This window comes from Rhodamnia argentea, chromosome 5 (assembly GCF_020921035.1).
Source record: "Rhodamnia argentea isolate NSW1041297 chromosome 5, ASM2092103v1, whole genome shotgun sequence".
Classification (NCBI taxonomy): Eukaryota; Viridiplantae; Streptophyta; class Magnoliopsida; order Myrtales; family Myrtaceae; genus Rhodamnia; species Rhodamnia argentea.
In genome coordinates, this window is record NC_063154.1 from 26,986,792 (window position 1) to 27,013,798 (window position 27,007).

Below are 27,007 nucleotides of genomic sequence, written 5' to 3' on the forward strand. Positions count from 1 at the left end.
GGCTATCGCAGCCTCACATTGGCCTGGGAATAAGCACTTACACCGGAGATACAAAAGACATTCTTGGTGCAACAAATTTGAATTCGTTCATTTGCTTGAAGGTGACTCGAGAAACATGGCCATACAAACACTTGACGATGAGCCACGATGCGTCAAATTCACCATCACAAATCATTTTGATTACACTGACCGCCCAAAGGTAGATTAAAACATAATAGCATGGCTAATCACCGTTTGTTTCGCGGAAAAATGAATGATTCAAAAGATATTTGTCTAAAAATGATTACTTATGTCGCTTGAAATAACTAATCAATAAAACAAAAATATAATCATCAATAATTTATGTCTATCTATTTTCATGAACAATGAAAGCATTTTATGTTCATTCATTTTTATTTACTATACAAGCAATCTTTTTTAGGAAAATATTCCTCATGACAAAATAATTAAATAATAAATCACACATTTGTTTAACTTAAAACTTTTAGAACAGTCCATAGTAATCTTGCAAAATTCCACATAGTATCAAAGCAGAAAGTCCTAAATTCAAATATTTTCAAACCCCTATTTGTCTCTCCAATGAAATATTTTCACGCTTTAATATGAGAGAGATAAAATAATTAAATAATAAATCATGTCTTTATCTTAGCAAGTTGCACCTTCGCCTTGGGAGCTCAACAGGCAAGCAAGAAGCAAAACGGAGATCTCCACATGCTATCATGGAGGGGTGTAAGAAAGCATACACTTCATCGTATTTACAACCCATTCGGCATAAAAAAAAAAAAAACCCCACAATTACACTCATCGCATTTACAACACATACGGTCTGGGAAAACCACTCAATTGAGCTGCTCTCTACAGACCAGCAGAAGGAAAAAACTCTACCCTCAGAAAACAACATGTCGAAATAGCTTAAACTGAAGCTGCCGTTAGAAGCGAGGAGAGATTCGATACGTCAATGTGAGATTAAGTACGGAAATACTATCTTGGACTTGGAAACTATCATAATATCTTCATGGGGGGACTAACATTTGTTCTTACTGCATACGGAATACTTGTATTGCATTGCTGCGAAGGGTGATCTAGGCCTAGAATTTTCCTCAGAAAAATGAAAGCTCGAGGACATGGTAAGAATATCTACAACATTATACATCCATTTTTCTCTTTATTCCTGTGGGAACACCATAACATACTGGTGATGCCCCGATCAAGAACGGCAGAGTGCAAGCTTCACGAGCCTGACCCATGAACGATCCAATCATCGGTCTATGGTGACAAGTATCTGAGCATATCCTAGTATTGGAAAGTTCCGGCGATATCTTTTTGGATGGTTTCTTTCTGGGATTGCCTCCATTGTTCTTTAAATTGATTGCCTTGAATTCATTTGCTAAGGAACTACAGGGAGCGCAACCAGTGGAATTTGACCTTTCCTTCAACCATGCATCCAGCATGGCCTTGCCGAACCGGTCAATATCCTTGTCAGTCACTTCCCATAGATTGGCAACAATGACAGGAGAACCGGCTAAGAGGTAGGACAATGACGTACCTTCGGGAACATACGCCCCATTAAGAAGTAGAGAACCGCTGCTACACCCCATTAGAAGAGTAGCAGCACAAGTGTCCAGCTTCTGAATCTCGTGACGTGGAATATATTGCGATCCTGTGTCAGAAAATCCCAATATAACATTTCAGTGGCATGTTGAACATGGAGTAGCATTATATCAGTTCTGGGAGTGGGTCGAAATTCAGAGTAAAGTAAGGAAATTTACCACTCCCATGGCCAAAATAAATGAAGAGGTCATGGCTTGTCAAGGCAAGGGCCAATTCTTTCGGCACAGGTGCAAAACCGGCATTACCCTGTGTGGTAAATCACGTTAAGTTTTGTCTAAATAAATAGATCACTAACAATTTTATGCTGTGACCGTCATATTCTCTAGCATCAACAAAACGATGCAATCTTTAATCTACTTCAAGTTGGAGGTTCTCTCTGGTGCATTTTCTTGCGTTCTCCGTTTATTCTGTATTGACTACAGAATGTACCTTCAGCTTTTGATCTCTAAACCAGTTCTCAAATTCAACTTGCGTGCTGTTGAGATCGCCACTGGGATTCAACAGGTAGTATGCATCCAATGGATCTATAAACGGAAAAGAAGCAACAGGAGGTCCAACTTGCTCCTCAAGCTGAGAGCTCCTATCCAGTGCGAGGAAAAAGCTGCCAACTGAAGGCATACGATAAACCTCCTGGTTTCTTAAAGCCGGTAAGTTCTCCCATGGGAGCATCTGCACAATTGTACAAGGAATTGAATGAAAATTGCCCAAAACTTGTAAAACAACTCCAATCAAGAAAATTAAAACAACAAAATAAGCATTTACCCCACTAGGAGGGGTCAGCTCTATGAATCCCTTTATGTCATTGCACTCTATTTCCTGTCAAATCTTATGAAAGATCTAAATTCTTCATATGAACTATGGCAAAATTTCCAAAGACATTTTCAAGTGGAACATGACGGTGCAGATAATAGACAGCATCTTGATGGGATATGGCACAACTAAGTCAAACTTGCCCAAAGGAATGGAGAAATACAAACATAAGGCCAAACCTCAATTTTATGTTGATAGCATTACGTGCGCTTATGGTTGAGAATTGAGAACCTCATGACACTAGAAACTCCTAAGGTTTTGCCTTTTGATAGCACAAAAAGAAAATGTAAAAAAAAAAAAAGGAATTACTTGGAGGAATATACATTTTAAATATGGTCCTTAGCCCAACAACTTTGCCACCAAAAGAATTTTAAAATCAGACACGGAAAAAATTCAATCAAGTATGTCACCCTTTAGCCAGGAAAAGTTAAGAGGATAAATCTAATATTAGATGAAAACTTAAGGGAGTGGTAGACAAACCTGCACCTCGCTATCTAGCACTAAAATAATTGGCTCTGTATACATATGAACTTCCTCTTCAAGGTCCTTTATTGCTTCATGAATCAATTGAAAGGCCAGCTCAGTCAATTCACCAGCTCCTTCACATGCAAACGATGGAATGCTGCCCCTTTCTTCGACATATTGATTTATGCTACCAACATAGCAATTTCTGTTTGACTGTAAGAGTGGTATTAAAGCTTCCGTTTTACTGCCCAATTTTAACCCACCAAGTATAACCTCAAGCAAACCTGCATCAATGTTGATTTTGCACTTATGTTTCAGGTCATGAACCAGTTTCTTTAGCACAGTCTCCATACGTGTGCAATTCAACGATCCTCCAAGAAGCAGGCATCTCCAAGGTCCCAACCATGATTCTTCTAATTTCCTAGTTTGTGTAGACAAAACATAAGCAAATAGCATTAGTCTAAGTTCAAGCTTATGGACAGAATGCCGCAACAGGGACACTGCAAAAATAACAAACATAAAAATGAGCAGTATCATAGAGCATGTCTACTGGCCAAGCTTGCTTGGAAGAACTCACCCCAGCAATTTACCCAGGCGGAGATCAAGATTCTTTCTCTTAGTCCACCATAACAGCCTATTTTCTTTTGTATCTTCCAAAGCATGGAGAGAACATGACAAGTAATTTTCCTCCAATATCTCCTTAAATGTTGGAACTACATTGTCGACCACACTGGAACCCCAGGGACAATGCCAATGTTTATCCCGCGACTTGTTGCTAGAAGAAGATTCATCTTCTGAATTTGAAACTTCATCGAAATCATCTGAGAAATTTTGAAAAGGTTAAGTCAAATTAACGCCCTTGCTAGACTGTATCATAAGTGCTGCAGGATTCTGACAACTAATATTCATGCAGCAAACTGGAAGTACCTTCCAATATTGGATCCAAGGGCATAAGTACAACAACAGGTTGCGAACTGTGGTTCAAGCGAGATAAAATCATCCATGCACGGATATGAGAAGGATAAAGCAATAGCTCTTGCAACAACTTAGCATCAGAACCATCAACAACACTTATACAGAGCACTGTGGCACAAGGAAGACACCCAAAGAATCTTCTAACAAGATCTTCAAGATTTTGAACAGAGTCTGGGGCAAGCCTGCAGCAAGAAAACAAAAGCATGTTCAGTGAATTTGACCAAGAAATTGAGGGAGATCAAATCTCTTTTTTTTTTTTTTTTGGTCATGAGGGAGATCAAATCTAAATCTTCTTAAATTTGGCAAAATCAATCTTCTTAATGAACTGATCTACTACTTTTTCACATCAGTATATGTGTATCAGCTAGTGACATAATTGGCTATGCTACTTTGGAAAAGAAACCTGAGATATTTGCATGGATCTTTCTTCCTGATTTCTTCCATGATAGAAGTTGTGCGAGTAGCAATCAGTCCCTGGCCCTAAAAGATGTTCATGTTAGCTATTAGATCAACCTTAGAGAAGAACGAAAGAGTTTTGTACTTCCTATCCTCTCCTACTTTCAAATAATAAGTGAACTTGAGATACCTCGGCATCCAACATGGTACGAGCTTTACATTTCTGAAATGTGTTATAGGTGAACAGGTGGTTAACAGGAGCACCTAGAGAAGCTTGATGAAAAAATGAAGCCCAATGGTTTTCCGAAAGCCCATCAGAAGATGAATGTGTCTCACTTGTGGCAGAGAGTATGTACGTAAGAGCAAGCAACTTAGAAACCTGTTTTAAGTTAACAAGCTAATGATCAATCCGACTTAATCATATGAATGTCGAAATATAGAACACAAACAGTTATAAAGTTGGAAGAGTCTAAATGTGTGTTTTTTGTTGATGAAACTAACATATGTCAATACACATTTTCTTTTAGATAGGTAATAAAGGATTACACAGAGATGAAATTTAAAGTACATCTGAAATGTACAAGTGAAGAAAGAAAAAGAAAAAGGCAAAAGCAAAGAAAAATGTCAAAAGACTATTTGAAGTCAGAACAAGATGTCCAAAGCCAAATAAACGAGTACAACAATAAGCAACATCCTCAATTAACTCCTTTCGCCTCTTGTTTATTCGCTCAACATTCATGGTTTTGGGGATGACAAGATGGTGGGGTGCCAGCTAATAAAAGGAACTGAGTTTTAAATCATGTTATTCTAACTTGGGGAATTTTTCCAGCTGATCATTCATTCCCCTCTAAAGCAATCTGACTGCCCCATATACCTCATAGAATCTCTTTCTTTTGTTGGACGACAGCAATAATATTCTTACTGTTGTTGTTAAAAGAGAGATTAATTATTACTGAGATCAAAAGAAGTACTTATAGGCTTAGGGTTAAGCCTTGTATAATTACGTAAATAACCCCAACTTGCTAACCCTATAGAATAATAAGCAATAAACCCAACACTTACTACTGAGAATCTCGGGAAACGGAATCTCATTCACACGGATTGGTGTTGCATATGTTAGCATTCGTGGGAATCTATCGACATCTCTTTCTCCATGATGACTTTGCTATTAAGCTTCTGATTCATATCCTAAGCTCATCTAAGGTGGCATGGGTTAAGTCAAGTCATATTATCGAGTTTTTTTTTTTGCTGTTGGAGTGTTTATGGAGGAGGCTCAATTTCTAAGAAGTCTTGAAGTGCCGTACCACTTTGTCTCAAGTGCATTTGGAAGGAATGCAACAAGAGCTTGTTTGCAGGTTTAGAATCTCTCTTATCATTAATAGCAGTAAGCCAATGCGAATGATTGGCTGAGGGGCTGGGTGCAAGACTAGTTGTTTCAATAAGTGAAGATGGGCACTACTTGAAAGTTGAAATAAGCAGTAGGACATTCACCCTTGGAATCTCAACAAGTTCCTGAAAATTAAATGTTATAAAACAGTTGTGCTCTTTTCTGAAAAATTTACATCATCAAACAAATATATCCATTTCCAAGTAATTTCTGTAGAATTGTATATATGTCATGAGACATTTTGACATGCACTACCAAAAAAGATTCATATATGCTTGTCTATAAAGCAAAATCTCTCCTAAATATGCCAAAATGCATGCTACAGTTCAAAATGACAAAAAATTAAATAGAAAGGCCCTATGAAAAGTATATCGAGGTGGAAAGTATCATCTAATGCTCATACCGCATAGCATGCATACACGTTGTCATCTATCCGATCAAGTTTCATTAATTTTTATGCATGTTTCAAAACACAAGAAGTTGGGATAATTCAGTGGATGAGTGGCAAAAAGTTAGAAGCAAATAGTGCAGTGCTGCATAAAATACTTACTCTATAAGTGCACCTTTGCACTATTGAAAGCTCGTAATGTTAAAAGGAAAGAAAAACAAAAAGGGTGAGGGAGATGGAGAGGATGAGGGCAAGAAGCATTGGTTGAGCAGGAGCAGTATCCTAGTTCAACAGCTGTGACGGCAAAGCAGATTATAAAAATACCACCAAAAGCAGATATTCACCTTTTGCATCAGTGTTGGAACCTCATGGCAGAGTACAAAGGCAAGCTTCAACCAAGACGCTATTTGAGGAAGTTGAATGTGAGATAATTCACAGCAGATTACCCTGGTCAAACAATAAACCAATAAAGAAAAGACAACTGTTGGCCATCTTTTCCACAAAAGCATTCTATCCAAGTAGGTCAGCAAATTCACATTATAAGGAGACAAGGATGCCATGCCTGCATGTGTCGGTAATATATATATATATACATATATAAAGAGTAGGAAATCTGAAGTTCAATAATGTTTTCTTATCAACAACAAACTTCAATTGGTAAAATACATCCATTCAAGAATTCGATAAAATGCTGTTTCAGCTGGCATATTTGGAATCATGGGTTCAGATTACGAATACAGGGCCATATGACCATCAAATGTGAACTGTCTAGGGCCAAGGAAAGAAGTGGATGTAAATATGGACAAGGTACACAAGAGAGTAAATAACCTGAGACCGAGAATCATAAGAATTTCTTAGAAAAAGCAGCAAAACCCACCAAGTAATCATAGTGAGAAGCTTGAGTAAATGACTCCAAAACAAGAACACAAGACAAATGAAAGATTCGGAGACATGGGACATAAACACAATCTACAGAAGCTTACCTTGTACTCTGTGTATGGTAACTCTTCAAAGAAAACCAACTAATGTTGTAAAGTACAGCAGCGCGTTCAATTCGAAGACCATCTCCTTCAGTCTCCTTCCCAACTAAATCCAGCAGCAGAGGAACCGGAACACTGCATTGACTTGATAAGTGCCCACTAACTACATTAGATATGCTCTGCAACAATATCTCGTGTGTTTTATGAATTTGACCATGTGTCCCTCGGCATTTTCCTGAAATGCAACTCAGTAACATTTATTTAAAAAAGAAAAAACGATAAATGTACTTAAAGCAGATGTTCAACAGTAATATAAGATTTTCTATCGCATAATTTAGAGAAATAATCAAGCCAAATGCAATAAACCAGTACATTATGGATCCCTGAACCATAGACTAGCTATCGGATTATTCATATGAATGATAGGAGTGCGCAGGGAGCATGAGATAACTTTATCTAGTTTGTTCTAACTAAGCAGAGTCATGCAACAGAAAGAAATCATCACCGCCATATTAACATATCATATTTGTAAGTCAACCTGGCAGGCTGCAGGAAAAACCTCTTTCAGCCCTCCACTAATGCAGGAATCGAAACAAAAGGAAGTCATTCATTTTAGGAACAGCCACAATGCAAGAAAGATTCAAAGTTTTAACCATCAGACAACCCACAAGTTTAAATATGCCTCCTTTTTCAAATTATTGCGGCTTTTAGAAATTAAAGATAGAAATTCTATTAAAAGAATTTGCTCAGCAAGAATACATTGTGGACAGATTGTCAAAAGGAGAATGGAGAGAAAAACTGAAGGCTGTCCTCACAACCACAGCCTCTGTTAAAATTCAAGCCCAAAGCTTAAGCTTTCGGGGTGAAATACCGTAACATTATAAGAGGCTCACACAAACACCATAGACAAGCAATTTGGAACACCCAAAACAAACCCTCGCATTTGCAAAAAGGATGAAGAATGTTAGGTGGAACTAATGACAGGGGAACACCTGAGACAAGAATCACATGTGAAATGAAGTATTGACTGAAGCATGAAGAGACGACACTTAGTGCCGACAATGGTAGAAATTTCAATCAAAAGCTTAAGCTTTAGGTGGAACAAGGGAAAATGTATAAAAGGCCTAAGCAAAACCCATAGACATGTAATACAGAATAACTCAACAATACTAATAAAAATCGCATGCTAAAACCTTCTAAGTAATTGCATCACACTTGATGGAAACTTCCTAATCGACGTCGTTTCTTGAAAGAAACCCCATGCTACTTTGATGGCTATTTTAAAATGCCCCATTATGTCAAAGCCCATCCACATCCAAAAACATGACAAAAGAGATAAAAAAGATATGTGATATACTTGACAATACCACATTAATTAAGCCTCATTTTCTTGTCATTAAAATGAAGCAAAGGTATACGTATGTCTCCAATGTGCATATTGTCAAATCAAGAGACTATAAGTTCAAATAACACTTACCAATTCCAGTGAAAAGCCGTGATGAAAGCCGCCTGGAGAAAAACTCCAATCTCATATGTAAAAAACTGTTCATGGACCCAGATTTTATATTCTCAACATGTATGCAATTCCAACACTTCCATTTGCTGCAAATGCACAAAGCCTCAGTGCCAGAATCCTGGGTTAAGCTTTCACTATGCAAAAACCACTGTGTCTTATCTGAATTGTCATTGCAACCAGATAAATCGCTGCCTTCTGAAAAAGTTGTCGGGTGTACTTGTACATCACTTGGTAGGCCCTGACTTAAACATCTGTATCTCGAACGAGTTAACCTCTTATTGCCATCATAAGTTACAGGCTGTTCCTTTACTGTTGATTTAGGCAGAGTCTTTGCCTTTCTACCCTTCTTATTTTCCACCTTACCAGCAAGTCTTCCCTTCATGGAAACACATCTTCCATTCTGCTGATTAGGTGAAGAGTTGAGAGACGCATTAGTTGTCCTACTATCATCAATCTTGTCAATAGATCTTTGGACCATTAGGCTATTGCTATTTCCTTGCTTAAGAGAACTTGCAGGAATTCTCAATCCAAGAAGAGATAGTCTGTCTAGTGCCGACTGATAGAGTTCTTCTGCATGAGATAGTTTGTCTGCCGAAACAGAGATGCTGTCATCAGACTGAGCTCTAACCAAATCTCCAAGTTGTAACTCCACATTAGCTTCAAGCAACAATCTACATTTAGAGCAAGAAAAGGTTGTTCCACAGTCCATCAAAAATTGTCTCGCAGTTTCAAGTTCTTTACAGGCCATATCCCAGCATTGTTTTTGACAATAAATCTTTCCTGAATAAACACATAACTAAATGTTAAATTGGATCCCACCATCTTCCTTCAAGCAAAAGCAGAGAAAAATATATCATTTACTTAAGGGAAAGTAGGCCACTATGATAATCTCTAATAGCATACCTAAGACAGAGGAAAACGCAACATTAAACTGTGGCAAGTCTTGTGAGCAAGAGATATTTTTCCCCCAGAGCAAAAAGGTTTCCGCTTCAGTTCCATTTCCAATGAGTTCAAGGATGGTGCCCACCTACATGATAAGATCATCAAATCACTCTAAAAAGTTGGAACAAAGCATGGGGATGAACTAGATGTAATGCATATCAGTTATCGCTACATGCTCTGGGAGGAATGTAACCTGTAAGGTGCTCTCTAGGTAACCTTGCATTATATTCCAGGGACTGAGATAACAGCTTTCCACATTGAATGAGTTTGAATCAAACGACCATACTTCAGCAGCCTCAGTTTTTGAGACATGGAGATTCCTTATAGAATAATTGTACTTCTGAGCGAACTCTCCAGATTCACCATGCTTTTGAGTCTGCTCGACAGAGTAAGTGAATTTTTCTTGGAAAAGTCTAGTGCGTAATTCATGCGACTCTTTAGCAAATAAAAGGGCCTACAGATAAACCACAGTTTCTAGATTAAAAGAATTATCCAATACTGGTAATACTGGACAAATGATGAAAAACTAATGAAAATTACTTGTCACAGTCAACACTTCGGTGTTATAGCAAAAAATGAACATAGAGATTGCTTTGAAGAGACTTAGCAACTATAAAACTCACAACAAACAAACCATTGGTATTAAGAACCAAATTCAACTAGAAATGCCTTGCTACACAAACCCTTTTTTTTCCTAATAGCTTAAGATGTTTTAAAACATGCCAACAATGTATTTATAGCATATTTCTTAAACACACCCCCCTCAAAGCACTCACATGTAAGTAGGTCCCTTACTAGCGCCAGACAGGACTTGGACATAATCAAGTCAACAAAATATCCAGGGATCAGAAAACAGGAAAGATAACATGGATAAAGGGCGAGAAAAAAATGAGAGGGTCTGCCACAATTTGAACCCTTGGCCTGTGCTTGCATGCCATGATAGGCAAACCTTTTTTCCTAAAAGCTTAAACTGTTAGGAAACATGTCAACAATGTTTTATAGCATATTCCTTAACATATATACATATATATACATGCACACACACTCCTTGTGATCGAACCTACTTAACCATTACCTCATGTAAGCGACCACTCAAGATCATTCTTTGAGATAGATCATAATAAAGAAATCCAGCTAAGTACACAGCACGAGTTGACGGAGGGACCTACAAGGGAAATCCAAATAATTTTTTTTTAAATGATGAACCCATGGATATAAAGTTTCATTCGACTTCTTGTGAGGACCTTACACTTGAAATAAGTCCAATGGCTGCCTCCTCAACTTGATCACCTCCAATATATGGTTCCAGGGTAATTTCATGGATAGATTCCTTGCAATAGAGCGGTAGTAACAATGAGAGAATATTCTGAAACCCTACTAACAAAGGCTGTGATTCCTTAAGACAACACATCCAATGATCCATAGACTGGAAGATTTCACCGTGGTGTTCTGAAAGGACTGTTATGAATGCCTCGCTTATAGGAGAGAAGCAAAGGGCATGACTCATCCTTCTGGACTCCCATAAGAGGGTCAAGTACTTTGGTGGCTCTAAATTCTTTGAATTAAAATATCCAATCATCAGCCTAAATAGTTTATGGCTGAATGAAAAGCAACCCTGGAAATGCATACCAGAAATGCCACATTAAAATAAAGAAAGAATAATGAAAATCACTCACAGTAGTTCCCCTCTCAGAGCATGTAAAACTTAAAACTACCTTCAATGACAAAATATCGACAACATTATACAATAATGGCAGTGATATCTCCGCTAACAGGCTGTCATCTTCTTCCAAAGAGCAACTATCCAATATCTTGATACTTAACCAGAGGTTCAGTGCTGCATTAATATCCTCAAGTATTCCCTGCTTTGTAAACAAATCGACAGAAAATAACCAAAAGGATTGTTAAAGAGAGTATGATTGGGGTGTGCACAGCTAGAAATTAAGTGCTCAAAATGAGGGACTAGCCTTCCATGCATTTGCACCTTTGATTTCGGTTCAGCTTCCAGAGTACAGAGAGCACGCAGAGCATATGCAGAGCCTAATAAATAACGTTCCGAGACAGCAGAGCATGGCGATGATTTAGAGACACAATCCTATGCCAATTCACGTGTCAAATCGTCAATCCATCTTAGAAAGAAAAAGACACAAATCCATTCAACCTGAATGCATCTTCTGGTATGAACCAGGAAGTAAAGTGAGAATACTCACTATTGTGGATATTGCTTCAGACAAACACTGAATGCAGCTTTTTAACCCTTCCCTTCCACGGCATTTTAGAATCCTCCCTTTTTTTATTAAAAGTCTTGCCTTCTGGAAACAGCTAGCTTTTGCAAAGTAAATTTCTTGCAAAAGCACGTCTATGACTTTCATTTGAATTCTGCTGCATAGGTCCGGATTTGAGGAATTCATTTCCCCATACACAAGGAGTTCCTAACCACAATAGAAGGAACGACGAGTACTATTAGTAGTCCAAAAAATGTGTGTGTGTGCGTGCGTGCGTGCACACACACTAACGCCTCCCAGCCACCTGACCATGACCATCCTCAATCCATTATAAAGCACGAGGCTAGGTTCAAAACACACGCGAAACATACACATACTCATGCACGGGGGTAGAGAAACTAGGATTTTCTTCCCAAAAAGTATCAATATAAGGTCAAACCTGCTCTGATATTATGGCAAGAGTTGCTTTTGGAATTTCTATGCAGGATGAGAGCAATTCGTATAAAATTGGCACACTATCCTCAGCATCTGCATTTCTATGTTGTTTACATTGAATCTGAAACACAACCAGAAATCAGAATACAAACAACATAGGAAATAGCAGAAAGTTCTCAGCACTTCACCTTAACCCACTGCTTCACCAAAGGCAGGGGACCTGGCAATCCACGAACCAAGTCCATAGCCATTGACCAATTTTTGAGGGCACCTATGCATTCTATATTAACCTTATCGCCGCCGCATTGGTGGAGAACATCCAAATAGAAAGCAGTTCTTGTACATGCCTCATTAATATCGTTAATGGCATCTCTAGTCAAACCATCAAGCTCACTAGGATTCTGTCCAAGCAACTGGCAATTATGCATAATGTATGCCCATGAAGCACTACATGACAGTTTCAATGCCTTAGAAGCCTGTGAGACAGAGAAAAATTCCATAAATAAAGTTCCTCCCAGAACAAAAGAAAACCTCTTTTCTATTAAGTAATACCTCAAGGGCCCAAGCTCATTCTCATTTTATTTCAAGGTGAATTGGTCTCTATCAGTCAACTAAATCAGATCAAACTTAGGCTCATAAGATTGTGCTGAGGCACAAAAAATTAGCAGATCTATTGTGAGTATGGCACAGCTATCCATGCGTCAAACCATCAATGTCAGGACAAGCAACGCAGCAACACTGTGCACTTTTAAACTTTTCTGCGCATTTGTAATGGCCAACAGAAAATTTATCTTAAAATTGATCTATATCTGAAAGGATAATTAGCGTCATTCCACGTGCATGCAACAGGAAAAAAAGCTGTGAACACATTGGCCTTTCAAATGCAATTCAATGTCTAATCATGATCACCATCCTTTGTCACATTGTTCCTTTGAAAGTAGAAGAACAAATGAGAAGTTTAAACTGAATGGTTGGGACACTTTTCTACTTATAATATGCACAGACTGACTATTTACAAAACATGCCACTGTAAACACCTACACTGAGCTCTCAGCACTCATCCTCAAGTAGGAGTATATTTGCTACATGTTCCCAACTTGTAACAAATGTAAGTCACACGAGGACCCCAAAGAGAGTCAATAGACAAATCAGCATGTCGATCATTCAGATTAACAAATATACTATACTACTATATCACAATAACACCGCAATTCAAAATAAATTTAGCACGCACTAGCACCAAGACAGAGATGTTAACGGACAAATAAACTGGAGTTTCTTCCCATGTCTTTTTGCTGCTTATGAAAAGCCATACAAAGTTTACATAAGTGATCATTAAACAAAAGAAAATTGGCATAACTAATCAAGTTGTAAACTTATTACTCACCATAACATCATTGCCCTTAGCCAGTTTCATTCACAATTAGCTTCTGTGCAACCAATTAACCATCATCCTCAACAAACTTTGAGCGTTGATTGAACAATAGGATGCTTTGTTAATATGTCTACCTCAAAAATTGATGTCTTTGTTGTTAAATACAGACACCTTGGCTCCTCTCACATAATATATTTCACTAATAAGCAACTTTAAGGGCATTTATTGCCTTTAAGACAGTTCCTAAAACGAAGGTTCCTCAATTCAAGATTAAAAAGAAAACAAAAACTACCAGACGAGCAGCATGTATCCCTTTTTTTAAAAGAGAATGAGAATTATGAAGTCACGGGATAAATCATAATGATAAGTCAAACCAATCTCATCATCATATAAATATTACATGCTCATCGCTCAATCACATTTCAACACATTATGGGCAAAGCAAGTAAATTATCATTTTCAGCTATCAATTTTTCATTGACATCTTTCTACTGACCTCTTCTACTTGCTTATTCCTGTAAAGGATGATGCTGAGGTTATAAAGTGAGGCAAACAAAAATTTCAGCCACTGAGGTTGAACCCATTCACTTGCAATAACATAATCAATCAAGTGCATATTCTCCTGATAAGAAAAAGAAAACATGTCAATCCCATCGCCACATGTATAATGCCAATATGATGGACCAAGAAGCAGCATCAGTCACAAAGGAAATGGAATGGCAGCATCACATGGGAAAGGCATAACCTGCAAGTTGAGCTTTGTCACACAAGAGAGAGTGAAAGCAGCCACCAATATTGCTGGTACTGCTTTACTGTATTCTTCATATCTATCCCTCTCCTTCCCATACTTGCTACTGCATGCAAAACCCTCAACTGTCAAAGCCCCTTTTATGAAAGTTTGATGTACTAGACTTGAAAGACAATACTAACAGTAGAAAGACAAAGATCATAAGTCATCTTATACAATGATCTGACCTGCCACAACAATTCCACTAAAGCAGAAAAGCGAAAAGTGCATCAAACAACTGGCTTTAATGGACGAGTTCTTGCCAACAAGTAATCAGTCGTGACACAATGAAAGCAAGAAAAAAGAGAAGATAAAAATGGATCCACGACTCTGTAAGTCATTCAGAGAAAAGTTCAACATGTGCTGTAAATGCTATATCCATAGTCCAGAACTCATATATGGGGCAACTAATGCTTTATTAACTTAGCAATCTGTCATTTTCTGAAACTATTAGCCTTGAATAAACCAAAAAGCTAGGCAAAAATAATCACCGAGGAACTTCACTCCCATGTTTCAGATGATAAAAGCAAGATTTACATACCTTTTAAAGAAAACAAAAGCATCCAAGAAATGATTGCAAGCATCCTGCATGCCACAGAACTGGAGCGAAGCAGAATCGACATCACTTCCAGCAATTATGTGTTTCCTTTCTGAATTTATCAATTCAGCAAGCAATTGACATAAAAATTTCAATGCACAAAAGTAAGACATAAAATTAGTCTCGTCGCCTCTCTCCTTGAAGGATATAGAAGTGCCATAGTCAAGATGCATCCTTGAACATTTATGGCTTAAAGAATCCTCGGATCGATCATTGGATGATGAATAATTTCTCTTGGACTTGATGTGGAAATAACTTCTCAATGAACTGAATAAAGAAGGTAAAGAGCTGAGTCTGCCCCCATTGTCTAAGATTGTTGACATTGTAGAGCCATCTTCCTCAACTTCAGAAGTTCTCGAGCCACCATCTTTGGGTTTACCCTTGCTATCAAGTATATACAAACCAAGAGCATAAAGCTTCAAAATCAAACTAACTGGCATTGAAACCTGCCATTTAAAATGAATCACCATTAGCACGGCAGGAAACTTCCAAAAGCAATAGTGAATCCAATGAAGCAAGTGCAACTGCTGGATGAAAAAAGCTATGTCAAGGAGGTACCTTTTTAGTAGCTATGTCATTTATATATACAGAAAATTTACAACAGAAACTGGCAGTCACATCTCGGCATCTATTGGCACAATAAGAAAAAAGTGCCATGATCTCTGCTCCAGTGTCACCTTTCTCAATCTGCCGAAAGAATATCTTGGTTAACAAACCAATCTGTAAGTAGAGCTCACTAAAAGATATTACAAAGTTGCAAAGCTCTATGAGATGATAGGCTACACTTAATGTTCAAGTCAGTATAATGCAGCACTTCAACATTTATGCACTTTTGTCATGTATAAGGGGACATGATCAACCTATCTTAAGAATAATGAAAAGACATAATCGGCTCTCACTTCATAAATCGATATTTACATCGAGAAAAAGCACACGAATATGGAACAAGCAAACGCGCTAGAGGGGGGCAGGGAATTTAAGTGCACCCTTGATATACAATCTGCAGCTTCTGATATCAGGTTTAAAAGTGCTGGCATTATTTAGTGGAACTAAGGGCTTAAAGGCACAATAGGCCTTTGGAAGGTTCAAAATTGACTCATTCAACGTTGAAAATCTTCGTTTAAAATAAAGCTATGCACTTACTACTTTTCAGTTTGGTTAGCCTTTGTTAGTACATGCATTTTGCTTTCTTATTTCCTTTCAGCTGTTATTTCTGATGCATTTCCTTCTTTGCCCAGTTTGTGACGTCCTTTTTTTTTATTGTTTTGCTTAGGGATCACTTGTTAAAAACTGCAAATAATAGCTAAACCTAAAGCCCAAGAAAACTATCCATTGGCTTTCAAGGCATCCAATCCAGCACATGTATGCACAATTGGGTTATCTACAAATGAAGAATCAGAAGTAACTTACTTCATTCTCTCACCTCTTATTGTTTGGTTGCCTTACCATCAAATGAGGTTTAGTCAGAACGATACTTAGAAAAGTTAATCTACTTGATGCGCGCGCACAAAGGAAAAAAAATGACACAAACATATGTCTCTATCCATCAACCTAGACAAAAGCTTCCTATCTGCCAACATTAGAGACATAAGCAGATATGGAATTGCAAGTAGTGTCCCCTTTTGACACTTTTCCTTACTTGAATCTATATGCTTTTTCAAGGAAACTCAAATGCTATTCTCAAAGACTTACCTTTCCATCAGGGCCACTGGATTCTAATATACAAGTTAGCACATCAAATATGAGTGACGTTCTTTTATCTGATGGTGATATTAATATGGAACATATCCTGCGAGCAAACTGCAAAAACAAACTAACGATTAGAAACAATTACGCATCCTTCACAGCCAAAGGAGACAAAATTTAAATTTACTGAACCTTGAACATTTCATCTTTCACTGATGACTTCCCATACTCAATCAAAGTTGCTGTACAGAAAGAACGCACAAACTCCCCATCAAAACTGCTTAACTCACCAACCATAAAGACAGTACATTTCCCCAGGTAAGTCAGAAGCGCTCTCTCCAATTTGTCATATGCTTTTGCATCCAAGACCCTGGCAATTCAATATCAGAAACCCATGAGAGTAATAATGTAGCAGGCACCTATAACTGTTCAGCTTAAAGCAATAAAAGGCATAAATAAAAATTAAGCCCATCATAATGCTAAACGATTTCAAAAGACCAGATATAAGAGTCTGAATTGCTGCACTCTGTCAACTAATAAACTGGGGGTTGGGGGTGGAATGCTGCTAAAAATACAAAGAACCGAACAGTGCACGAACCCCAACCACGGCTGAACCTCATTCACCAACCCGAGCACCTTCGAGTAATCACCAGCGTCCTTACTTTGCCCCATTGCCACACACTTCACAATCGTCACCACCATCTCCACCACCAAGACGGCAAATTCCCTATCCTCACTCGCCTGCTTCGCCACCAGCGGCAACATTCCGCCTTTCGCTTTTGCCCTCCCGCCGCCCCCAAAATCAATCCCACACAGACTCTCCAACAACCTAAATCCCTCGTTCACTGCATCTGCGTACATCCCGCAAGACTCGAAACAGTGCACATATCTCGACCTCTGGATGTGGACTGAGTAGGGCTTGCACGCCAATTGAGAGGAGAGCGAATCCAAGCAGTCGAGACACAGCCGGTAGGTCTCGAAGAGGCGCGACTGGTCGGGGCGGGGGGCCGAGAGGAGCTTCGGGAGGAGTGAGAGAGAGCGGTTGAGGAACGAGAGGTATTGCTTCGCGAGAGAGCGGATCGAGCTCTGTTGGTGGTGGCCGGCGGCGGGTTTCGAGGACTTCTTGGGTCTCGTCGCGGCGGCGGCGGCGGTGGCTGCGACGAGGTCCGAGAACGGACGGAGGTGATCGGAGAAGAGGGAATGGATGTTCTCCGAAGAATAGGAGGTAAGCAAGGCTTCGAGCTTGGACAGGAGGGTGGATTGAACTGCGTCGGACGCCATTGTCGAACTAGCAAGAGAGAGAGAGAGAGGCTGTGGAAATGAAGGAGACGGTGGTGTCTTGAGGCGCGAACAGAGACCGCCTTCGGGCAAAATCGCTTTTCAAATCTAGCACGTGAAACTTGGAACGGCGTCGTTTTGAAGACCTCGAAAAGGAGCGAGTACCCTTGTCCTCCTACTCGCAGCTGCAATTTTTCTATAAATTAAATTATCTAAAATCTAAAAATTTATTTTTTTGTATATATTTTTGACAAGTCTTGACATGATGCTACATACAACATAAAAAAGGCACAACTTAATCGCACATAAAATCGGTGAATTTGGTCGAACATTTTAATTATGGTTAAAACCGAGATATTCGGCACTTATAATTAGCGTTGTTATTATTCACACATTTACTAATGTTTCAACATAGCATAAGAAGTACATAATCTATCCCATATCGAATTTAATTTAAGCGGGTACATCGTAAAAATCATGTCGCCTATCTGGATAAAACATTCGAAGATGATTCATCTTCGAGTTTAAATTGTGCCATTGAAATTGATCGATTTGACATGAGTAAATCGGGATAGGATAAGGTATTCATTCCTATAGGTCTTATGTGGTGTATGAACCGCACATTGGTACCGTACTCAATGTATGCCGATATAAGGATAGTTTATACACTTTAGGACTTTATTCTGAAAAATAGGTTGCTATCACATTTGATATACGTTAATTCTTCACCAACTGCACAGTATATTTTGTTAAAGTGAATAGCGTCCTTGGTATCAAGAAATATTCTTTCAAAGTAACAGAAAAAAATTACTAAAAAAAATGTATTTCCACACAAATACTAGAAGGATTATGGACAAAAGGATCGATTGTGCATTATTAATTGTATATTTCCGTTCATGGACCACATGTTTTATTTTGTCATAATCCTAGTTTTTGTGATGCTTGCCTGTGCAAGCCTATAAATGCAAATTTACACTTTGATCCTTGCATTTTCGGCGATGATGAATTTTAGTCCGTCTAGTTGTTTTTTGTAAAAAGAAAAGAAAATTAGCCTCTATGATATTATTCAAAAGATGGCTAATGAAAATGTCGAATCAAGACTAAGTATTAAAAAGTGATACCTATTTTTTCGAATTATTTTAAAAATTTTAATATTATTTGGGTTTATTTTTTATTTTTCCTTTTTTTTCTTATTTTTTCTTATTTTTTCTTTCCCTCCCCTATTCTTCCTCCAACTTGCTCCGGGACCAGCCAAATGACAACCGGCGAGAACCTCGTAGTGGTCGGGCAAGGTTTGCCTTGCTAGCCTAGATCTGGGTGAGGTTAGAGCAAGCCTCTCCTAGCCATGGCGAGGCTTGACCTCATCGTCACCCGACAAGTACAATCGAGCCTGGCCGGCCCGGATCTAGGTGAGAGCCACGACCGGCCATAAGCTATGACGAAAATAGAACTCCAGATGGACATCAACATACAAACCCTTGATTTCTTGAGAGGCGACTTGCCAAATAAGGTTGTTTTTGGCAAAGTAGCGAAATGCGGGTTTTCAACTTCAAAGGGTTGGATTCCCATAGGTCAATTTGTACCTAGAGCTCCGGCGACCTTGCCTTGCCACTGCAAGGCTCGACGTCGTGCAACCATAGCTAGGTTGAGCCTTGCCCGACCAAGGCTCTTGCCAGCCATCCTCTAGCCGGTTGTTGGAAGTAGCTAGAGGAAGAAGAGGTGAGGGGATGAAAAAAAATGAAAAAAAAAAATAATTCGAAAAAATATAAAAATATTAGGTCGTCGGTCGGCGTCCCCGCTTCTACAATCGCCGACATTGATTAGTCAATTCAAAAATTTAAATTGTTGCCCAAAAATTAGACTGAATTAGCACAATTACAATAGGTTTAAGACTTTTTAAATAATTTTTCCTGTTTTATTTTTTCATAATTCTAGTTTTTGCGATCCTTGTTTGTGCAAGCCTATAAATGCAAACTTACACTTTGACCCTTTTGACACTGTTGAATTTTAGTCCGTCTAGTTGTTTTTGTAAAAAGAAAAGAAAATTAACCTCTATGCTATTATTCAAAAGATGGCTAATGAAAATGTCAAATCAAGACAAAGTATAAGAATGTCATACCTATTATACAAGCACATTGAATCAATTTGACATATTAATTTCACTTCGCGCTACAACAAGTAATGACGTCCTTATTTCGCGTTCATATCCATACAAACCGTACAAAAATCCTTAATTACGGAAAAGGGAACTCTAGAAATCAAACTTTGTCGTACAGGAGTGCAATATCCCGTTCACATATATAGTCACAGTACATAATTCATTGATTGCCAGCATACAATCCATTTCAACTTGATAGGAAGTTTCAAATTACGGCTCGAATCCACGAAGGTCGCCGATCAGTTGTTCGTCGGCGATCAAGCAAAATGATTTCAGTCGACATTTCCCTCCACCGCCGCCGAGATATCTGCAAGTCATGAAAAAAATTTAAAAAAAATGAATAAATGATAAAGAGTGGACATCTCATATGACAAAATTTAAAATTAGCCAAGTAGGCAAGCGCAATCATCTATTTTGCCCGGCCCATCAAGAGAAGGATTAAGTGCTAAATTGCTAATCCTATGATCATCTTCGGGCCTAATGCAAATAAGGGTAAATGATACAAATGATTAATGAACTTCGGTTTATGTGCAATGTAGCTATTGAACTTTAAATTTGATCAATATGGTGCATGAACTTTAACTCTTTGTGCAATATTGTCCATAAACTTTTAATTTGATCATTGTGATTCCGAATTTTTGCTACATGTTCAATTTAATCCATGAACTATGTAAAAATATTGAATGTCGTAGATTCATGTTTGGTTCAAGAAAGGGATAATGTAAAGATAATATTAAATATTTTCATACGGTCCAAGACCAAATTAAACACATACCAAAAGCCCAGGAATCAAATTGAATAAATTTAAAGTTTAAAAATCATATTGTACATTGGCCCAAAGTTCATGGATCATTTATTCATTTGTATAATCATCCCCACAAATAAATCGGGATTTAAGGTAAACTTCTATGCTTCCCATATTCTACAAAGGCTATAACCAACTACATATATATGCCCAAATCTCATCCGCTCCACCTAGACCAACCCTTGCCGTAAGATTGCTTAGCTCCATCGTCGATCGACTTAACAACCTACGACGTCAATGGAGGTTTCTTCTCTAACAAAAACAGGCGAAGTAAAAGCTCGAGGCTCGACCAGTTCGTGGAATATCCCGTCAATGGTTAGACACCTCGAATTCTTTGGGCAGAGCTCGAGGAATCGAAGGACATTCCGGCGATCCCGACCCACATTTATTCGTAGATAAATAATCGGACCCTTTGAATTTTTTAGGGGCATCAAGTGCAAAATTTTTCGATGGCACGCAAAATGGTTCTTTCATCGCCATGCCGGAAACTCGAATTATCGAAATCGTTTTAAAGGACCGCCGGAAATTGACGTACTCGGGGCTAAAATGACACCAAATCCACAGTTCGGGACTAAAATGACGACAAATTCACTCGTTCGGGGCGAAATTGGAAACGGCAAAACATGCGTAAGATGGGTTTTTGGCTCTTAATACAGGGATTAAAATCAAACTAAACCTAGATTCGACGAGAGAGAGAGAGAGAAAGACAGACCTGGTCCGCACTTGATCGTGCACTTCTGGTCGCACCGCGACATGCGCCTCGCTGCACAGTCGCGAAAAAAAAAGGCAGCGATTACCGCTAAATTCTTCGCGGATCCTTCTAAAATCCGACCGACGGAGGAGAAAAAACCGAAATCGAAAGCTACTCACGATCGGGTCCGACGCACGCGGTGGAGCAAGCGTCGTAGCAATCCGCGGCGGAGGACTCGGCGACGTGCATCCGCGAGAAGGCCGCGGTCAAGATCAGCGCCGCGAGCAGTATCTCCTCCATCTTCGTCGCCATCTTCTTCTTTGCTTTTCCTTTCGTCGGTGGGATGGAGACGCGAGTGGAGTGAGAAGTGGAGATTTATAGTGGGGATTCGCCTCCTATGTTGAATCCTTCGTGCACGCCGTTCAAAGTTTTGACCGCGAGCAACTTGAGCCGAGTTTGAGCGGCTCGAGCATTTTCAAATCGGCTCGAGCCGAGTCTGAAAATACTTCATTTGGCTCGTGTTCGTGACAAGGAATCGAATTTGGTCGGGTGAAATGATCATGTCTTTTGATTATAATTTACATTTTAATTCAGGTCTAGGTTCGACTAACTGCGAGCTTAGACTGCAATTATCGACTAGGTCGAGGTGGGGCTCGAGAAATCGAGCTTGACCGATTTGGGATCTTATACATCAAGTCGAGTCGAGTTTAACAATTAAGTTATATCAACTCAATTACACTTTAGTCGTTATATTCGGAAGTCTGCATAAGTCATTTTATCGATTTTTTTTAACGGTAGAATTGTATAAGTTCGATCAAATAAAATGGAAAGTTGACTTGAACACACGCGCACATATGTGGTTACGTTTGGACAATGGATTAAGCACGATCTTGGCCTGCCATTGATCACCTCTAGTTCATATCATGTCAAATTGGAGAGAGAACTAGGATGGAGTGAGTACTTTAAATAGGCGCACAAATTTTTTTGGGACAGTGACACAAATGATATTTGAACTATGACTTGATGTACAATGTGGTTTATGAACGTTAGCCTAATGTGCAGAGTCGTCCCTAAACTTTTAAATTATTTAATATGATCCATGAACTTTTGATACATGTTCAATTTAATCCATAAAATTATATCAAAATTTCAATATTGTCTCTGAACTCGAATCAATGGAAGAACAATATTAAACATTTTTGGACTAAATTAAACATGCACCAAAAGTCTAAGAATGATATTGAACAAATTGAAAGTTCATATATCACATTGCACATTAAGCTAAAATTTGTGGACCGCATTGAACAAATTGAAAATTTATGGACCAATTTATCATTATTTCAATTTTTTAAGCAAGTAACTTAATGGCTCAATTAATCTTGATAAGAAAATCAATGAATAATGACAAATTGAATCTATTATATTGAAATAAATTTATTCAGAAGATATAAGAAGGCGTGCTTTAGTTTGTTGATGAGAGTTATAACTCGCTATTTATATTACCAGGTGGTACAAATGGTTAATTATCTAACTTATACGTCCATCAAAATATCTAGAGATAATTCATTATATTTTCCTTAAAACTTGGAATGGTTGGGTCATAAAATCAAATTGCTCCGAGACTATCCATTTTTATGTGTGTTTGGCTCAATATTTTGAAAGCCCCTTAGGAAATTTTTAAGGTATTTGGCAACTATTAAGGGGCTTTATGGTGAAAGTTGACATTGGGAAGGCTAAAAGCTCAATGCTGGTAGAGACTAACGTTAAGCTTTCAGCTATGTTGAAAGCCCCATTAATGGAGTTTTTACTATTTTGCTCTCAAAACCTTACTAAAAAACCAATTTTACCCTCTTGAAAAGCAAAGCCCTTGTCAACTATTTATCTTTTTAAGCAAAGGCGATCGACGAGGGCCAATGAGGTCACCCAACCCAGGTGGCAATTGCATGGTCACAATACCTTAGGTCGTGTCGGGGTCACCTGACCCTCACTAGGAGTCACCGCATCGGATCTAGCTCGCTGGCAGCTTAAGCCCTTAGGGTTTCATTTTTTTCCACTAAAAAAAAAAATAATGCAGTTAAAGCCCTTTGCATTTTTTTTTTGCCTAACACTACTTAATCCAAAGTTGTTTTTCAAAGGATTTTTTTACCGAATATCATTTGTATATTCCTTAAAGTAAAGGCATTTGCATTTTCTTAAAGCCCGTTGCCAAAGCCGAACCAAATATAGCTCGATTAGTTTGCATCTCGAGTCTAAATTTGACCGGCATCATATAAAAAGAAGGGCCTAACACCAAAAAAAGCCCCCAACTTAGTCTCTATCCCAATTATAGCCAAAATTTTTTTTGTCTTATAAAAAATCCCCAACTTTAGCGTTTGTCTCAATTATATTCAAAACATTTTTTTTGTCTCGTAAAAAATCATTAACTTTTATTTTAGTCCTAATTCTACTAGCATGATATGCAAACCCCCCCCAAAGCAACTTTAGCATTTGCTCTTATTATATAAAAAAAAATTTTGTCTCATAAAGAACCCATAACTTTTACTTTTGCATTAATTTTACCACCATCAGCCTTCCATCCATAATCACCATTAGTTAATCTCACATGGCTCGAATTTTCTCCTTGGACTTACCAATAAATCTTCGAAATTTGAAAACAATAGATTTCGGGGATGGTGAGATTTAAGGTCATTTTGTTCAAATAATTAGATCTCCATTGGGCTATTGATTGCTTAGGAAAATCTAAAACGTGTTATCTTGATCGACTCTGTATCTCCTGGCAATGTAGGAGAAGTAGTAATAGAAGAGAAGTTGCGAGATTTTTTCATTTCACTTTGCTGAAGTACAATTTTATTAACGACGTGGGAATGCCACGTAGGGTGAACTAACGATATTTATGAACGAAAGGCTAACGTGGTGGATTTGGGATAAAAGTAAAAGTTTGGAGCAAACACATATGCTAAAGTTAGGGATTTTTTTTTTTTGTATTAGGTTGATAGAATTGGGAAAAAAAAAATTGAGGGGTTTTTTGGTTATTAGGACGGTGGAATTTTGACAAAAATAAAAGTTAGAGGTTTTTTATATGACAAAAAAAATTTCGATATATTTGGGACAAGTGCTAAAGTTAAGAGGCTTTTTTTTAGGTAGTTAGCCACTACCAATGAAATTTTGAGTGGGAAAAGTCTTCCAATACATCATTAAATCCTCCGCTCTCGTTAAAAGCCCTCCAAATTTTTCTCTCCTTCCTCGTTGCTGTCTGCAACTCGATCACAAATAACAGATTGGCTTCAGCTCTCGACTACTTCAATTTTGCCCTTTACCTACTCCATTTTTTTTTATTAATATTCAATTATCTAAGAAGTATATATTTATTTGTTTTTATATCTTTGGCAAGGCTTGACAATGTGCTGCACAAAATCACAAAATTATCTCGCATAAAATCAACGAACTTGGGTTCACTTTAATTATAATTAAAAGTAGACATTTTGGCACTTACATTTAACGTTGCTATTATTTGCACATTTATTAATTTCTAACACGGCATGAGAATACATAATCTATCCCATACTGAATTTAATAAAGTAGGCACATTGTAAAAATCATGTTAGGTATCTCGAAAAAGCGTTGGACGATCAATTTTGGTCTTCGAGTTTAATCGCATCGTCAAAGTTCATCAATTTAATTCAGTTAATTAAGTACATTTTTTCCATTTGGAATGGCGTCCTTGGTTTTTTTTATCCATCCTATCTCTAAATCTTCTCTTTCTGACTTTTGCTCTGCCTCTTTTCAGGGAGGGGGAATCAAACCCCACACATATGATACTAGCATCCCCGTCTCAACCCCTTTACCAGCAAGGCCGCATGATTATTGGCAATGGCTTCTTTTTTTTTTTGGACAGCGCTATTTCCACTCTCATTTTGGCTAAGTCACTCTTTTTTGCTAGTTAACTTACTAAAATACCCTCATCTTTCTTCAATCAAATGTTTCTTTTTTTTATCATGCTAATCCACAAATCTACCTTTATTTTTAATCGATCTTGATACAAAGAGAAAAGTAAAATTGATCACAAAATAGAAAAGATTAACTTTCTAAAAGCATAATAAAATGTCAAACATATTTGCATTTAGATATGTATTAACAAAGTATAATCACATAAAGGAAAAAATATGAAATTTTGAGTTATGCAACTCTTGATATAAAGAAAGGAATTAATATCGATTGTAAATTCAATCTCATAGCAAGTGGATCAACTTACGCGAGTTTGAAAGTGCAGAATGTGCAAACAAATTTTCAACCCCATCTTGCAATTCATATTAAAATGTGAAAAGCTAAAAAATGGCATAAATAAGCGATTTGTAACTTTAGAGACCTACAAGTCTTTTTGAAAATTACCCACAAGATCAAAATCTGCTTGATAATTATATTGGACTTTAAATTTCAACGGTGAAATAAAGTTTCTCTCAAACCATTTCAAAAAGAAATAGACAGTTAATTGTGTGTTCATGAGCCGTTATAATTAGAAATTTCTAAAATTTTATATACCTTTTCTAATTAGAAGCATGAAATCATAAATTAAGAATGACGAACTTCTCTAAGAAAAGTGATAACATGATGTATTATAGAATGATATTTTATTGGGTGTAATTTGACATTTATATTGTGAATTTGATATTTAAAAAGGAAAATAGAAATAAAAGCTGCTATGTTGGTTAAATTGATTAAAAAAAGAAACAATAACTTGAAGAGGGGGAAGGGTATTTCGATTTATTGATTGAAAAGAGGAGTGCCTTAGCCAAAATATGAGTGAAAATAGCGCCGCCTTTTTTTTTAGTCGAAAGCAAGATTCCATTCATTAATCTAAATAATACTTGAGAGGTACATAGAATGATAAATACCAGAAAGTAAATAACAAAATACATTATGCAGCTACGAGAACACTCTTATCATTTAAAAATAGAGTTGTCACCATAAAATTTTGGTAGTCAATTACCAGATTCAATGACGAGCACACACCAAAAACTCCTATATCAATCGCAACAGCTTGTGGTGCGTGTTTACGTTCCCATCACCATGGCCGAGCAGTAACACCAATATCAATACGTTGAAAGAACACATATCAAGTGTAAGGAACTCCCATATCTATATCTAGATCTAGTTCGGGAGAGTAAAATCTCTAAATCTAGACCTGAATGTAAATTGAGAGAGGAGAGTAGCCTAATTTCGAAGAGTGTATGGAGCCATGTCATGAACATCCTCATCGATGGCTATTGATTGGACGAATGATCGAGTTGGTCTCCACATTCATCCAAGATTAGCTGCAAAAATTATTCACACTCACAAACTCCCAAAATAGAATGAAAGAGATAAGGAAAGACAATCACAAACTCCCAAAATGGAGTGGGAGAGAAAAGGAAACATAATCTAAGTCTAAAAAAAGCTTGAACTCCAATAGATGATCTCTAAATATTCGGCGCTCGAATATGCTCGAAATCAAGTAGAAAT

The 27,007-nt window shown here is 37.8% G+C and overlaps 1 protein-coding gene across 3 annotated transcripts; it reads right to left on the minus strand.

Moving 5' to 3' along the window:
• Window positions 1-707: 707 nt before the first annotated feature.
• On the minus strand, window positions 708-17,887 carry LOC115727564 (separase). Of its 3 annotated transcripts, none has more exons than XM_030657795.2 (27): window positions 17,178-17,887; window positions 16,769-16,949; window positions 16,583-16,690; window positions 15,449-15,577; window positions 14,834-15,336; window positions 14,251-14,359; window positions 14,002-14,127; window positions 12,319-12,606; window positions 12,135-12,251; window positions 11,681-11,902; window positions 11,455-11,565; window positions 11,186-11,332; window positions 10,720-11,085; window positions 10,546-10,635; window positions 9,664-9,924; window positions 9,432-9,555; window positions 8,490-9,308; window positions 7,016-7,247; window positions 6,377-6,479; window positions 4,448-4,636; window positions 4,265-4,341; window positions 3,814-4,043; window positions 3,464-3,707; window positions 2,902-3,307; window positions 2,041-2,280; window positions 1,770-1,857; window positions 708-1,660 (listed from the first exon to the last, which is right to left on the minus strand). In XM_030657795.2, exons 1-27 carry the CDS (start codon window positions 17,855-17,857, stop codon window positions 1,146-1,148), a joined length of 6,705 nt encoding a protein of 2,234 aa, XP_030513655.2. In that variant the 5' UTR covers window positions 17,858-17,887; the 3' UTR covers window positions 708-1,145. The 3 variants fall into 3 exon arrangements, with proteins under 3 accessions (XP_030513655.2, XP_030513656.2, XP_030513657.2); XM_030657796.2 differs by having other exon boundaries at window positions 16,769-16,946; window positions 17,175-17,887; XM_030657797.2 differs by lacking the exons at window positions 708-1,660; window positions 1,770-1,857; window positions 2,041-2,280 and having other exon boundaries at window positions 3,260-3,386.
• Between the last annotated feature and the right edge of the window lie 9,120 nt (window positions 17,888-27,007).